The sequence below is a fragment of the Mastigoproctus giganteus genome, chromosome 8, assembly GCF_048544385.1.
Source record: "Mastigoproctus giganteus isolate SK-2022 chromosome 8, ASM4854438v1, whole genome shotgun sequence".
NCBI classification, from domain to species: Eukaryota; Metazoa; Arthropoda; class Arachnida; order Uropygi; family Thelyphonidae; genus Mastigoproctus; species Mastigoproctus giganteus.
The window spans coordinates 13,734,064-13,752,020 of NC_143582.1; the positions used below are offsets into that span (position 1 = coordinate 13,734,064).

Sequence of the window (17,957 nt, forward strand, 5' to 3'; positions counted from 1 at the left end):
GTATCATAAATAGATGATATCTATAGATAAAAAAAAATTCAACAATGCTTTGGCTTCTTCCTATTCAAAATTTCTTACCACATGGCATGGCAATGTTATTCACTTCCATTCTGATGTTTTCTGTTTTTTTTTTTGTTTTTTTTTGTAACAGTACAAAAAACAAAAAAAAAAAAACCACACCTCATCACTTGTGATAATTCTATCTAGACCCACTGCTTTTTAAAGAAAAACCAGTGGGTTTAGAGAGAGTGCAATTCATATTTGTGCACTTGAACATGGATTACAAATTACCAACAACCCCCATTAACTTTTAAGAGTATATTAATTCTATATAAGCATATCAGATGCAGTTTCATACATTTTAAATGCTCTCCCTCTCCTCTTCCCAACCCTGTAATTGCAGATATTTTAAGTATATTCCATCCCCTCCACTATCTGCCCATGCCTTTTCTTCATTGTATTTGAAAATCAATAAGTACTATATTTATCTCAAATTAAGTTGAAGCAGCAACCACCATAGCTGAGTGGTCAGGAGCAGAAGTGAGTGCAGTAGCACACACTCTTTGAGTAGATGGGGTTCAAGCCCCTTTGGACCAGTGCCGCAGATTACGGTCCACTTCCCTCAACATGAATTGTCGAGGAGACTTCCATCCTGCAGTGGATCGACAATAGCTGCAGGTTACTTTACTTAAGTTAAGGCCTTTTCCTGTGTTTTGTCAGCAAAAATACAAGCTGCTGTCTTAAACATGCTCCTCTATACACAGGCTTAAAAACTCTTTTGATGATGTTGAAGAAGGGTTGTATCTAGATAGTCATATTATAATAACTGAAATCTTTTTCATGATGCCCCTGTTCAAGATTTTAAGTGATTCCGCTGATATCAGCTTTCATTATCTTGAAAACATTGCCCAACATGGTTCTGAAACATCAATTATTTGTATTTGGGCTCCAATGATTTAGCTTAGCTAAACTTTACAATTTATTTCATTTTAAGATTCAGTAAATTTAATTAGTTACAAAAAAACAAAACAAAACAAAGTAATGTATTTTTATATCTCAAACTTAAAAAAAAATAGTTAATGTAGTAGTAGTAATAGTGGCATGTGATGCAAGAAAGCAAATGTATGAGCTTATGCAACATCAGCCAAAAAAAAAAAAAAAAAAATTACATAACAATTCCGTCTAAATGTTTGTTCCTTAAATTTATTTAACCTATCAACTTCCACAAAAACAGATGGAAGTTTGTTCCAGCAATTAACCACCCGCTGGCTAAAGGCAAATTTCCACACATCTATTCTACATTTGTCTTATCTCAATTTGAATTTATGCCCCCTTAGGTTTGTAATCTAAACAAGTGGAAGAATCCCATCAGAATTCAGCGTGCTCAGCCCATTCAAGGCCTTATACACCTCAATCAGATCACCTCGCAGGTGCCTAGTCTCCAGCCGCTGCAATTTGCAGAACTTAAGCCTCTCTTGGTAAGACGATCCCTTCATTCCCCTCACCAATCTTGTTGCCCTTCTCTGTACATGCTCAAGCAAATCTACATCCTTCCTAAAATGAGGCCTCCAGACCTGTATGCAGTGCTCAAGGTGTGGCCTGACCATTGCCTTATACAGAGGGACAATCACCTCCTTTTCCCTGCATATCATTGACAAAACCCCATGACCTGCCCTGGCAGCCTGTCTGCATTGCTCAGAAAACTTCATATCTGACTGAACAATTACTCCCAGAACTTTTTCATTTTCTGCAACCTTAAGTGTAGTACCACACAGTTTGTACGTTCCTTGGGGTTACTTCTACCCATATGAAGTACTTTGCATTTGTCAATGTTAAACTTCAGTTGCCACTTCTCAGCCCATCTTCGCAAATTTTCTAGATCCTGTTGCAGTAGCACACTGCCATTACTGTCATTAACAACCCTGCCAACCTTCGTATCATCTGCAAACTTCGACACTAAGCCTGATATACCTTCATCAATATCATTGATAAATATACAAAACAACAGTGGACCCAACACCGAACCCTGTTGGGTCCACTGTTGTGTTGTATATTTATCAATGTATTCAAGAAAACTAATCAGAAACTTAATAAATAAGTTTAATAATTTGTAAGCTGAAAACAATATTAAATTTTGCCTTCAAATAAAATTGGAAAATTGCATACTTTCAAAATTTGATATGGGGACCATTTTATTCCCAATGAAGAGTGAGGATGAATATTCAGCTTGGGTTATCAACAAATACAAGTTATCCACAGTTCTGCTGAAGTTGCTAATATTTTTTTACATTGTACAATATCACATGGACAGGTGAATTTACTATACAGTAAACCCCCACTATTCGTGTATCTGTATTCGCGGTCGCTGATTTAATATAAAATGAAACCTGAGAAAAAAAAAAAAAGTGAATTTTAAATCGCTGTGAACATTTTCCGCCATAAAAAAAAAAAAAAAAAAAAAAAAACATGGGCGTGGCTAAAATCATCTTTCCCCATCAAAACAGCACTCAGTGGGTGGGGGAGAGGGGTGACAAAATCGCGAGTGTGGATGTTTCTCGCTAATCCCTGTTCAGCATGTGCTATGCGCTTGTCATGGAAGGTTTTGTCGTTTGCTTTTAATTTATATGCTTACAAATTGAATAAACTTATCAATTTATAAATTGATATGCTTACAAAAGTGAAAAATCTACCGTTTTGCAGTGTGTTAGTGTAGTCTGCGCAGGTAGCATAGTGGTATCGTCGCTGTCCTTCCCACACTGGGTGGGAAAGGCCCGGGTTCGAATCCCGTCGATGACGCGAGGAACTTTAAATGGGCTTTTTTCACTCTGTAGCTGAGTTAATCGGTCTCAAGCATAGATAGCAAGGTTTTTCCCCCCAGAAACTGGGGTTTTTCATCCAGCAAACAGACAAATCGACCATAGAACACACGCAATTAACAGACGGCAGATGAATTTAATTATTCGGGTGGCCTAAATATAATAATAATGTATTAAAGGAGTGTGTTAGTGTAAACAGACTTTTTCGAGTGTGTTAACAGAAGAAAGTTGACTTTATTGTGGACAAGTTCTTTTCTAACCCCTACAAAAATATGGCTATGAATAACAAGGGAATTGTGAAAAGATCAAAGAAGGTGATGACATTAGCAAATAAAATTCGGTTATTAGACAAAATTTCTAATGGTGAAAGTGTCTCATCAGTCGCAAAACGTTATAAAATCAATAAGTCAATGGTACGATCAATCAAGAAATTGTAAGAAAAAATCTGCTGTAGTGTCTGTGAAAACACGCTAATGGCTTCAAAAATTTGCTCTGTAACTCGTGATGTTAAATTAGAAAAAATGGAAAAGGTTTTAAATCTGTGGATAGAAGACTGAACTCAAAATAAAATTCCCTTATGTTCACTCATCATTCGTGAAAAGGCAAAACACCTTTATCGACACTTTAGGCAAAACTGGTGATAGCACTGGCGGGATAAGTTTTTTAGCTATAGCAAAGGCGCTGGATTGAAAGATTTATTTGAAATTTCTAATAAATATTACATTTAATAATAAATTGTTTCTTTTTCATTTCGATGCCTTATGCTTACATTTCACTATGTACTGTCTATCATATTATGAAGGTACATATAATACATACATAGACAAAATTTTACACTAGTTTTTCTTATATACAGTATTTTATACTTTGGAATGGAACCCCTTTATTACTATGGGAGCCATAACTCAGTATTAGCGGCATTTCTCAGGAACGTAACCCCCGCGAATAGAAGGGGTTTACTGTATATTTAAAAATCTGAGACAATGCCAGGACAGCTGTTGCAAAGCTACTGTCTTCTCATCAGCTGGTGAGTGGCTACTATTAATGAACATATGCCAAATGTGAATAATGTACTTTGTAAAAGTTAGTGTAATTACATCATTCCTGCATGCAGCCAACTACTAAGTAGTTAAAAATTGTGAATACCTCAACAAGTTACCACGATATTGCACAACCTCAAATAAGTAACGCTTCACCTTGCATCATATGCCTCTACTAATGCTAAGTAGTGTTGGTAATACTTCATAATGCTAATGCTTACTGAGATCTGGATAAATGATGTGTCCCCCTTTAAAATTAACATTCCCAATTCACGAGAACCTTCAAACTGAATCCTAGTAAGTAATACATGTGTATGTAAACAATAATATAATAAGGTGGTAGGCAACAACTTACTTCAGATAAAAATCTATTATAACATCATTAAGAAATTCGCCCTCATTCAGACATTCCAAATCTTCACTCGTAATGGTGATACCTCCAGTCTGTGGTGGTGGGGGATATGTTAATAATCTGAAAATAATTATTTCTTTTAATTATCAAAATTGAAAATGATAATACTGATAATAACTGAAATCAACAGTACAACACTGTACCTTTATCTTACATATTTAATAAGAATTGCTTTTCTGAGATTTCTAAATTAAGTAATATCTAACATCGTATTCATTATTCCTACCCAAATTGTCACTTTAGCAGCAGGATGCAGAAGTAAACTGAAAGGGAGAAGAGTTAAAAACTAAGAACTTGAACCTGTATTGAGTGTAATCTGTTTTTCATGGTATTTCCAGTATCACTTCTCTAGTGACGGAATTGTTGTTCTTATTACACCATCAGCTTCAAATATCAAGACCTAAGGTATTAATGTGTCCCTTATGGGGTCAAAGCTAACCCCATTTTTTCATATATATGTTTGGAAACTGAATACTGAAATTTGCTTATCAGTATATTAAACGGTCCCCGTAAACATTTATTTGTTAAAAATTATATAATAACATATTTTTTAAAAGTTTCCATGCAAACAGGAAAATAAAACAGTGTGGGCTCTAAAGTGCATTAATGCTGATTTGAATACAAAAACCAAGATTATATAACTTGCAATAATCTCCTAAAAAAAAACATGGAATATACTAAATGGTAAAATTATTTCTTTGAAATATTTTTATTTGACAATGTTGTTTGCAAGCACATTTTGAGCGTGCATCACTTTTTTATTTTTTTATTTTTTTATTGTTCTTCCTAGGCACTCTGAACATCTTTCATGTTTATTGGAATATATCTGAATTAGCTAGGAAAACAATTCTAAGAAATGAACAAAAACATGTTTAGAATTATTTTGACATTATCTTTTTTTAATTAAAAAAACAACTATAATGCAGGTTCACAACACTGAAAAATAGGGAAAATTAGAAAAACAATTTTGAAGTTTAATGAAGATAAATATTTCAGTTTTGTCAATTCTAACCCTGTGTGCTATGCAGAGGATTAAATACTTTTAGTTTCTAAACCTTGTGATGTCATCAATTTAAGAATAAAATGAAACATTAACAGGAATATTAAGGTATATACTACTACATTAGGAATATTACTTGACACGAAAAGGGTACTCTTTCTTGGACAACATACATAAGAGGGGGCATAACTTTAAACTGAAAAAGGATTGTTGTAAGATAGATGTGTGAAAGTTGGCTTTCAAGCCAGAGAGTAACTGATTGTTGGAAGAAACTTCCATCTGGTGTTGTGGAAGTGGGTAGTTGGAATAAATTTAAGGAAAAATTTTACACCAACCTTATGGTGGTGCAGGAGAATTTCTATCCAAAATTAAACTACACAAAGTTAAATCTCTGTAGAGAACAATCGGCAAATCAGAAATAAGTAGTTGTGATCTTCACACATAGAAGATCACAATGTACTGAAAATAACAACAGGAATTTTGGTACACAAAAGATTCCCCCGCCACCAAAAAAAGTTGGATGGGTATTGTACCGCTTGTGCCACCACTCCTGGGTTAATAAACATGGCAAATCAAATCAAATAAAAAATCAAATTATCAAGGCAAAGGTGCAACTTGAATTTCTGATGCAGAAACTTCAACATTATTCCAAAAGGTATCAGACTAAACCTAATCTTCAATGCAGCCGATCTAAAGCTTCTCAGAGCCACTATTACATGGAATAAAAATAAAATCACCCAACTCCATAAAAAAAACAAGTTATGTATCTTCAAAGCTAACATAAAGAATTTCCTCAATGACACTGTCTTTAAATATCTATTATGCCTGTGATAACTCAACTGGATCTTCTTGCATATTGCAAAACTGAAATCAGAATCTTCACAAAAAAGGGCTAGACAAATTCTTGGAGGGTATGGATGGGTGAAGTGTGTAGTTTTTATCCCCCCCGATGCTATATAAGCTTGCTTTCTTGCAACATTTTCCACTACTAATACTAAACTTGGAAGCCCTCCTCATCCACTGCAATAGGAGAATCATCCATAGGGCCCAAATGAAAAATGTAAACTTTCATAACTAAAAGATCTTCCCTACTTGAAATATTCCAATTAATGGACAAGTTACCAGTCACTCTCTCTCTCTCAAGCACATTCTTGAGCAGTTTTAAAAATCTTCTCCTATTCCAGGGAACAGATGGTCTCTTGTAAATGAAGTGTGATCAAAAAGTTTGGGGAATGAACTTAAATTTGGGAAATCATGCAGATTATTGGCTATTCAGATAGAACCCCCTATGAAGTAGTTATTTAAGATTGTATAAATTGATTCCAATACATCCCCAATTTCTGATAGGCTTCTTCTGGAACTGTTAATAGTTCCTATGTCACATATTGAATAATTTCCAATGTTGCTATTTTGCTTGCAATTCCGTCCATTAGCACCTGATGGGAGGCAGGTTTCATAAGATGTGTGGCAACATCTTCATCTGATCAATTTTTATGTAATTATATATTTTCATTATGCATATTTCATTAGTTATCTTCATTCTCCGTATCTCTCACTTCCTTTAACTTTATTCTTTTAGTCATAATATTAAAATATCATAATTTTAAAGTTTCAGACTGAGTATCAAATTAAGAAACCACACTTACTTTACAACAGGTTTTGGTGGACTGCATACTATATTCTGCAAATAATAATAAAAAAAAAAAAAAAATTAGGAAAAAATATACATCAATGCTTCATTTTCAGTAAAATATGATAAATTACACACAAAATTATAAAATTAATTTGCTAAAATCAAAATACAGTAAAATCCCATTGTAATGAAAATACAATGGGATTCTCAGTTCTCAGGGAAACACAAATCACTTCACAGCCCTGAAAATTTTCTTCCCATGATTATTGGTCAAACATTTTAAAAGAACTGCTATTTGTTTATATAATTTTTGCTGCAGTTTTCTAACATACATACATAATAAGTGATTTCCATTTAATTTTACTTAAATAATGATTATAAAATAGTAATAGATACTGCACTGACAAAATGCATATTAAAAAGTATAAAATATATTTGTACAAAGAATTACACATACAGGAGATGAAAAGCACTCTTTCAGTTTCACATTACCTGCACGTGAATGTTTTGAAATAAAATACCGCTTCTGAAACTCGTACAAGAAAAGCTGGATAAAAGGGAATGTAAACACTGTTTTTGCACTTCATGAAGATCTGTAGTATGTCACAGTACTTTCTTGGTTTTTAGGAGCATTAGCAACTAAGGCCATATTGCTCCGGGGATAAGCGGTGGTCATTCTCTGACCTTCCACATCCTCTGTATTTGGTGGTCATGGGCTCGAACCCCAGTCTAATCAAGAAGCGTGTGCTACGCACTGCTGCTCCTGCCCATCTGGCTATGGAGAGCAATGTTGTATCCCCAAGTTACTCCACCAGGAGCCCCTGTTCTGCTGTGCAGGCACCCAGTCTAAAGTATGACTGCCGGACACAGTGTTTATCACACTGGCTAGGTTGTAGACAGAGTCCCAAACCTCTAATGGGAGGGGTGGGGGGCATATGTTTGGCTTCAGGCCAAGAGTCTGGTTCACTACCAGAGAATTCAAAGCTCTACAGTCTTTTGGAAAGAGCATGTCCATATCAGTAAGGCTGACAAAACTGGAGTGGGAGGAATCATTCTCAACATTGTGTATCATCAGAAAATTTACAACCTTCTACAACTCAACTAACACCTACAAGAAAATTTAAGTTGCATACCAAAAAATAAAAGACAAAAAAAATCTGTCAAGGAGCTTCTCTATGAAAGTAATATGGAGGATTTTAACTTTAAGCACCTTAACTCAAACAATTCTGAATCTCCCCATCATCTTTGGCTGCATAAAAGCCAATAAGGATACTCTCAACCCATTTAAACGCCCTTCTCATTGTTAGTGGGAAGCACCACCTGCAGCAGGCTACTGTCGAATGGCTAGTTCCTATCCTCTCTGCAGCCATCCACTCTAATTCCATTCTCACTTAAGAACTTCAGAGATCTTTTCACACGAAGGATATTTTAGTGAGTGTCAATTTTGAGTCCACATTCAGTCCTTGAGTTCTTGGTAATGCCAAAACCAGCATTAGCTCCCATCTCAACACGTCTATGCCCATATCTATTGATGGTACCTTTGGTTTGACTGATCTTTGGCTGGTCAAGCCTACTTCCAGTTTCAAGATGAATTCTTCTTGAAAATCAAGGGCCTCAAATATGGGGACGTTCTGTTGCCATTTCTGTGGCAGATCACGAGCAGACTACCATTTCCACCAGCATATATATGATTAAGCTACGTATCTGACAGGGTCTTTGATGATGTTTTCTTAATATGAAACCACAGCAAAGTGAACATGGATAAATTGTTATCCCATATTAATAACATTCAAAGTGCCATTTTTTTTTATTTGGAACAATACAAAGCCTTAGATATTCTAATTATGAGGAAGGGTACCTCATTCACATGCAAGTTTATAGAAAACCCACAGACACCCATTCTGTTCTTGATTCTAAGGATCCCAAATAACTGTGGTCTTCAGGAATTAGAAACTGAGCTTGACCATGTAAAGGATGTCACTATATTTCACCGGTAGTTCAACAATTATCCCCCCCTTGCATTCACCCAGTGTATCATTAAGAGAAGCATCCAGATGTAGAGGAAACTTCCCCCAGGACATCTGCAAAGAATGCTTCCATTTCACCTTCCTATGACACAAAAAGGTAGGGATGTGTATGTGTGTGTGTGTGTTGGTGGGAGAAATCAATCATCAAAATAACCAAACAGTACAACACAAAAGTACTTAACTAGTAATCCAAAGCTTAAACAGATTCTGGGAAACAATGGCCCTCCTTATGGAGATTCAGGATTCATTCTATACAGGTTGATTATCATTTTGGTAAATACTACATCAGGCAATTACAATGTAGATTGAGCAACTGTATACATAGCTGCCAACTTTCGACTTTTGAAAAGTTGGAGATTATTTGCAGGCAGGAGAAAAACAGGAGGTTTTTTAAAAGTTGACACTGCACTAGAAATTATATTTCGCCAACAAAATACATATTTTATATTAAAATACAGCCAAAGGACTGATTAAGTATGTTTAAACTTAAATATCAAATGATTATGACTGTTTCAAGAAAGATATTGTAGCATGCCATGCATTTCTTCAGATGGCTGTCAAAAGCATATCCACCAGAAAGAGATCTAAATTATTTTTTTTTTTATTTATTTTTTTTTTTCACCTGCTCTTGAATATTCTCTGCTGCTCAGCACTGCCATGAAGAATTATTAAAATGGCAATAATGACTTGGGATAACTTGTTATATTTCATGTTTCCATGCGCACTTATCAGTTTCCCAACCAAGTATGACTATACATAAACTCTTTTATAATTACATAAAACAACATATGGTAGGTTTTCATATTGAAATTGACAGAACTTCCCTGTAAAATATCTATTCATTTACCTTCAATGATATTTAGAAATACTGGAAACTTTTTTTTCTTGTTCTTTTTTTATTTGAATCATTTCAGTTTAGTTCAAAAATTTGTTCTGTGAAAAAACTTGTCTTATTATATCTGTAGTTGAGTGGTCAGGAGTGGGAGTGCAGTAGCACACACCCTTTCAGTAGACTGGGTATCAAGCCCTTGACTGCTAAATACGGTCGATCTGCCAACCTGCACTAAATCAGTGTTGCAGATTATGGTCTGTTTTCTTCAACATGAATCTTTGAGGAGGCTTCCATCCTGCAGTGGATTGATAATGGCTGCAGTTTACCTTTACATTTTATGAATAATTGGTTCTCCAAATATGATTATATTTTATATAATCATATTTTATATAAGTTAAATAATATTTAAATTAACAAGTCCAAAAACTAAGCTGGCAACTTGCTAACTATTTGCAGTTTGGAACAATTGACTACCATAAAGATATACACTTAGTCTTAGGAATTCATGATGGTCATCAAAATAAAAAAAGTCAGCTGGTCACCAAACTAAGTCTGCAGTTTACCAAATTTATTCAAAAATTCATGCAGCTTCTGCTATGAATATGTTAAACAGTTAAATTATTTGATCTTCAGATCATATCAGCACACAAATTGCCTCAATGGTACAACACGTAAATTAGCACGAACTTTATTATTATTATTTAATAATATAATCTAAATATTTCTTGACGAAATGTCAAAGAGTATGAAAAAGGCTGTTTAAGCATGGGTAATCTCCATTTCTACTACCCAGGTAGTATGCATGCATTGTTTTATTATATCTCATATTGTGAATACACTAGGCAACTCATTGTGAGATATAACAAAATGATGCATGCATACTACCTGGGTAATAGAAATGACGGAGATGCATTACCCATGCTTAAACAACCTCTTTCATAATAATATAATGTTACAAATACCTTTCACTATACCCTGTTTGAATTCTCATTATAAAATTAATTTCTCACTGCCTGTTCCTCGTGCTCATCACTTATTTAGTAGTCCTCCGTTTCATTTCATTCAGGTATTGAATAATCATAACATTGATTTTACACTTAATCCATCTATGTATAAGGATTTGCTCCTTACTCTGTTTTCTTAATCTAAAATTTGTATATATTTTAATGCTAATTTTGTATTGATTATTACTGTTTTGCAATTTCTGTAACTCTTAGCATTCTTGCTGTTATTTAGGGTCTGTGTGCCCCGTGTGGGAAGTCTGTACATCGTATTCCTGTTTTCTTGGGTCCAGTGGATCCAGTTCAAAGTTCAACTAATAAACTCTATAATTTTTACTCTATGACACAGCTGAAATTCGCTACAGCTGAAGCCAGAACTGTTTTCTTTGATTTTCCCACTTCAATTTCCAAAAATTTCTATTGGATTTCACGCAAACAACGACAAAAATGTGACATCAAGTGTGCTTTTTTTAAGGCCTTTTTCAGTTATTTTTCTAAACCCACCCTAACTAGCCTAGGGATTATGAAACACAATACTTGATTCATTTGTTTGTTTTGGAGCGGGAGTTTCTGTTTACAGAGCGAAGTTGTTTACTTGGAGCGGAGTGTAGGAACCATCACTCCGTAATCACATCATTTCACCGTACAGCTATATCGAGAAGGCAAAGAAAACAAACAAAAGACAAATGCAAGCTACTGTTAGTTGCCATAAGAAGCAATAAAGTGAAACAGTACTAACAATTGTTTCTGAAAGGTGAAAAGATTGTATTTCCTTTCTTCAATGTGTATTGCACCTACTAACAGAAAATCAAGGAAATTCATCTATTGGAAATGGAAAAAACTGGTGTAAAAATGGTAACACTGCAATGCTCATTTCATAAAAAAAGTTTGCTCTATTGTAATTGTTTTTAGGGAACAATATCGGAATGGCAGTTTCCTGGATTTGATCTAACGAAATTTCAAGAAAATATTTCTATTTATAGCTGCGTTCATAAAAACTTCGAAAACTGGTGTGCAAAAGAAAAAAAAAAATCATCCTCCATGAATAACGGATTGTTTCTTGAAATGTGTATTCTTCACAAAACTGCAATATTTTCTAACAATACAAAGCTAACGCGCTGCTCAAAAAGTATTGTTAGAAAATATTTGCTTGTTATGTTTTGATGTTATCACAAAGGGAGAAATTCTGTTTTAGTACAGAAGCCGAATAAATTCACCATCCACGGTCATATGCTGTTCTGAGCTGCAAGAAAAAGATATACCCCACTGAAAAACAGATTTACTCCCCATCACTTCTCTTGTTTTACTGTGGTTTTTGGCAGATGTGCAATTTCACACAATCAAGTCGGTGACTGCTAAATGTGGTGCTGTTTCTCGTATTCTCTCTTTATCTTGGGATCTCCTCTTACCATGTTTTTGCTACATCAATTAGGAGCAAAACCATTTCTCCCCAGCATAATGAATTACGTTAGGTACAATAAAGGATGACTACTGATGATTTTACTGACTGGAAGGAAGTATGTACAATAAAACATCTGTACAAGGTGAAAACATGCGGTCACTCGAAAGAAAGTAAACGTAGTCTATTGCATTCAAGGACAAGTTATACAGCGATGTTTGAAATTTATAATGCATTTCACTCGCTAATATTTCCAGAGGGATTATTGCAAAATATTGTTCCTGAAAACAATTACAAAAAAGCAAAGTGGTTTTTTTATGAAATGCACACTGGACAAAAATCGGACTTATTTGAACTTCGGCATTCAAGGATGAAGCTGACTTACAGCTATAATGCAAAATATTGTTTCGTAAAACAATTAAAAGTAAGGCAAAGTTATTTTTTTTTATCAATATCAAATGCGCACCAGACAAAAATCAGACTTAAACGAACTTAGGCATCCCACGATGAAGCTGACTTATTAGAATTTTCAGCAACTGTTGCGAAACTGAATGCAATAAAGAAATAGAAATGCAATAAAGAACTTTTGCATCCGCAATGAAACTGACTTACTAGAACTTCGGCATCTGTGATGAAAGTTACAGCTCTGGACCTGTGACAATCTCCTGACTCCCCCCCACCAGAGGAGTATTTTTATTTCTTTCTCTCTGTCTCTTTCACTTCCAGCGAGTGACGCGTGTTGATTGGGGTATAAAGGGGGATGCCCTCCACCTCCTTTATGATAATATCTTTACCCCGATTTTGACTTACGCTGCTGGGGCTTGGGGAGGGTATGTAGAACACTCTCATGTTCGGCACAGAGGTTTGCTCTCCTAGGTATAACCCGGGCATGCAGAACTGTGTCCACGGATGCTTTGTGCGTCCTTGCGGGGAAGATGCCTGCAGAGTTGGTTGTGACACAGTTTGCATTACGATATGCCCTTAAGTGGGGGATTACCAGGGTGATTTTTGGCGTTAGGTCGTGCCTGGTGGGGCAGTTGGCTGTCTCCCCTGGTATAGTGGGGGAGTGGGGGCGAATCAATGATGAGTTGAGTACCATATGGCAATTCCAATGGACAAACTCTGAGAAAGGTCATCATTTATACACCTTTATGCCCTCGGTCCTTACTGTGAGTAGGGAGAGACGTTCCTGGCTCCAGTTTGGATTGGCAGCTGCTGCTGTCCTTACGGGGCATGGCCCGAGGTCAAGGCTGTTTCGTTTGGGGTTGACCCTTACGGAGTTCTGTGAGTGTGGAGAGACTGAGACTGGCCTGCACATCTTGCTGTATTGTCCTTTATATGAGGATTTGAGAGCAAGGTTAGACTTTGGGACGCTTGCTCTCACTGAAGTGAATTTAGGTTATATATTTGAAAATGATGAAATATTTTGTTCTTTTTTGAAGTTTGCAAAAACAGGCTTATGGTCGCTGCCGGGCGATGCCCGGGTGGTAGTAGAAACCTACCTCCTCGTGGTGGGGATGGCAACTTGTGGTGTGATTGCCTATCACCACCACAAGGCTGAATGGTCGAATAATTTAGATTTTTGATTTGATTTTGAGTTGACCATTTTGGTCTTTAATAATTTTTAGTTTTAACAATTTTAGGTTGAGATTAATATAGTAAATGAGCATCAGTTGCATATGGATGAAAATCCGGGTGGCAATCGAGATGGAAGCTCACTCAAATGAAAATGAAATGAAATGTCTCTTTCCCTTAGGGTCGGACTAGAAAGGTGAACTCCCTCCCCCAAGTGAATGAAAGGAACTGTAAATTTCAGGAAAATGAACCCTGTTTTCCTTCATTCAGTAAACAGCTACTCTGTCAGCACAATAAGTGAAATTACATTTGCAGCTCAGAATGAAAGTTAGGCATCCAAACATATGACACTCGATGGTGAATTTTTCGGGCGTGTGTTCACACATACACACACGAATGAAAAATTCAGTTTTTCCCTAGAAATTTTTTGATAGTATCAAATGCATATCAAGGAAATATCGAAGTATTCAGTAACAATTACAATTTCCCAATCCATTACTCGTTGCGTATTTTTTATTATTTTTTTTTTCCCATTTGCACACCAGGTGAGATGCATGAAAAGTTCCTTCGACATAAGTTTTCGAAGTTTATAACACAGCTATCAATAGAAATACTTTCTTGAAATTTTGTAAGAAGATCAAATATACATCCATGAAAACTACTGTTCTGATAGTCCTCTAAAAACAATTACAATAAATTGAACTTTTTTTTTTTTATGAAATGCGCATTGTATTGATCATTGCGCATTGTTTTACAACAGTTTTTCTTTTTTTTTCCCTTCTTCTTCCGTTTCCATTGTGGTTTCCAACAGATGAATTTCCTTGATTTTTTGTTAGTAGATACAATACATATTGAAGAAAGGAAATACGATATTTTTGTTTTTCAAAAACAATTCGTTGCAATTCTTTCATACAATTACGAAAAGCAGTAAAGCAAAATGTTGTGACAGAGCGATGCAAAATATTGTTTGCAAGTAATGATGCTCAACTGTTTGTTTTCCAAGTAAGTTGCTTACATTTTTATTTCCTCCTTGGATTACCTTGGTAACACTAATGACGTAAACTTGACCAGTCAATTATATGTCCGTGTGCATTGATTCGTTTTAGCCAGCGGCACTGAGATGATGCATGAAATTCAAACGAATGCTGTAATTCCTAATATAATCAAAAGGATCTTCCACAGTTTCTGGAGGTCATAATTTCATAAATTGATATGTGATCGTACATTTTCACTGTTTTAGAGTGAATTAATAGATTTTGCTGCAATTTAAAGGTAGGAAATCAAAGAATATACTTCTGTTTATGTATATTGAGAGTTTTAATTTTGTAAATTGAGTAGAAATTATGGAAATAATTAGTTTTTTTTCAGGGGGGGGGGGGGAGCAATTTTCAAGTTAGGCTTCAAATTAGGGTTACTGGGGGGACCAGACAAAAGTAGGATTAACCATGGGTAATGCATCTCCATTTCTACTACCCAGGTAGTATTGCATGCTGTTTGTTGTTTATTTGTTATTTGGTTTTTAGGAGCATTAGAAACTAAGGCCATATTGCTCCGGGATATGCGGTGGTCATTCCCTGACCTTTCCGCATCCTCCGTATTTGGTGGTGACAGGCTCGAACCCCGGTCTAATCAAGAAGCGTGTGCTACGCACTGCAGCTCCTTCCCAACTGGCTAGGGAGGCGCCAGTATTGCATGCATTGTTTTATTATATCTCATATTGTGAATACCCTAGGCAACTCGTTGTAAAGATATTCACAATATGAGATATAATAAAATGATGTATGCATACTACCTGGGTAGTAGAAATGATGGAAATGCATTACCCATGCTTAAACAGACTTTTTCATAATAATATAATGTTACAAATACCTTTCACTATAATCCGTTTGAATTCTCGTTATAAAATTAATTTCTCACTGCCTGTTCCTCGTGCTTACTTAGTAGTCTTCCGTTTCATTTCCTTCAGGTATTGAATAATTATAACATTGATTTTACACTTAATCCATCTATGTATAAGAATTTGCTCCTTACTCTGTTTTCTTAATCTAAATTTTGCATATATTTTAATGACAATTTCGTATTGATTATTACTGTTTTGTAATTTCTGTAACTCTTAAAATTCTCACCATTATTTAGGGTCTGTGTGCCTTGTGTGTGGGAAGTCTGTACATATAAATAAATAAATAAATTTGTTTGTTTTTCTGCTGTACTTAAGTTTTACTATGTCAACTTGTTTTAACAAACATGATGTATTGTCTCTAAACTTGTCTTCCATTGGTCTTTTGTAATTGTGATTGACAAGGAAGATAGCCTTTGCTAATTTACTGACAGAGGAGGGTAATGGTTTGGCTTGTATTTCTAGACTATTGGCAATGCAAGTTAGGAGATGAAAATATAATTTATTTTCTTTTAAACAAATCTTTAATTTTTAAGTTTGTTTATTAATCTTTAATGCATTCTAAATTGAGAGGGTATCATCTCTGGGCTAAACATAATGCACTAAATTGGAAAAGAAAACCTGTAGAATAAAGGGCCACTCCTTTTTTTCAAAAAAGGAGGGGCCCACAACAGAATTTTTCAAAAATTCCAATTTTAATTCAGTTTTACTGTTCTTTATGAAAAGAAAAAAAAGGTGGAGAAAAATGCCATTTTTACAAAAAGACAGAGAACTATGATACCAACTCTAGTATGACAGTGAGTTGGCAGCTATGTGCAAAGCAGATCATATGGGGGAGGGCTTGTATTACCCTGGATGGGATAAATGGGGGGCTGCTTTCCACAGCCCTTGCAAGGGCCAATTTTTCAATCTCTTCAGCTTCAAGATCCTTCAACTTGCACTTGACTACTCCTGAAAATAGTTTGTGGAAGCCTGGGCTCTAACATCAATAGAAATACTAGAAAATTTCCTCTACTCCACCCACACCTAGAATTATCCCTACTGGCACTGTGAATTTGGGAGACTGTCCAGGAAAGCAAGAGCCAATCAGACATCTATTCACATTAGTTCTTCCACTGCTAGTCCAAAATGATCCTTGTGAATACAAAATGAGCTTTCAAGACAAGCCACAACCAATCTTCGTGTGTTTCCTCTCACAGCTGGCAAACTAGAACCAGAAAGTTCCATGGCATGCGACACTTCTCCACGAAGTTAAAAAATTCCTCTAGGCTGTGGTGAGATATGAACATAGACTTCTCCAAATGATCTATGTGCAGTAAAGCAAATATAATGCTACAGAGAATGCTACCTGAGGTATGGCCTGCTGTGCCATCTGCAGAACATGGCATAATATGGGTGATAAGTAGTAACAGATTCACACTTGGATATCCCTTCTAATTCAAATCCAGTTTTGATTTGGTTTAGGTAATGATTATCCTTTGGAATGTCCTTCAAACCAGGGCTACACATTTCTGATCTAATGGTAAGGCACTGCCAGAAAATGCTATTACTAAGGAGCAAGAGAAACTTGGCACTATACATTCTTATAATTATGATTTATCAGTTTGCAAGTCCTTGTAGACTGATACAACAACCGAGAAGTCAACCTTCATGCTATGAAGATGAAAGTGGTACCTGTTTTCCAAGCAATTACATCATACATACCCTTTTCTAAGTTTATTAAATTATAGTGCTTATACATAGCTTCTGAACTTCACACCATACATTCTTATAATCATTCATTAAGTAATAATTATTATTCTTTTACTTATTTCAACAGAAAATGTGTTGGGGAAAAAGAAATATAAGAATCTCTTTAATCATCAAGTTATCATTTAATCAATCAATCTGAAAGTGTATATATACTTACACACTGCAGTGGCTGCAACCGAGTCACAACTGGGGAGCCTTGATAAGGTGGAGTGACATTCTTTAACAGATGAGCCTGATATCGAAAGTTACACAATTAATAAATTATCAAAAACTAGTAATGTGCAAATGAATGCTTCATTTCAATATGCAAAAATAAAACACATCAGTATTGGAATAAGTGTGAAGTGCTAAAATCATTTCTCAGGCTTGTATTACCCAGATGGTTTTATTGCAAAAAAAAACTCACTGTCTTTGTTAATTGCAGAATTCATGAGATAATTTGGTAGATCTAAAATCCTCTGCTTAGATCTGGATATTCTTAGATTATCCCATATCTAGACCTTACACAATACTAATGTGAAGAGAAGGGATATTAAACTGATGAAGCAAGGGTCTCTGGAACTAGTTTCACCT

The 17,957-nt window shown here is 35.4% G+C and overlaps 1 protein-coding gene across 2 annotated transcripts in view; it reads right to left on the reverse strand.

Moving 5' to 3' along the window:
• LOC150081272 (sentrin-specific protease 6-like) overlaps positions 1-17,957 on the reverse strand; it is a 369,847-nt gene that overhangs the window by 50,766 nt on the left and 301,124 nt on the right. For both annotated transcript variants that reach the window (XM_090379581.1, XM_090379580.1), the window contains 3 exons: positions 17,542-17,616; positions 6,915-6,949; positions 4,212-4,328 (listed from right to left, as the gene is read on the reverse strand). In XM_090379581.1, the coding sequence (XP_090235707.1) occupies positions 4,212-4,328; positions 6,915-6,949; positions 17,542-17,616 (227 nt within the window). The remainder of the gene's footprint in view (positions 1-4,211; positions 4,329-6,914; positions 6,950-17,541; positions 17,617-17,957) is intronic.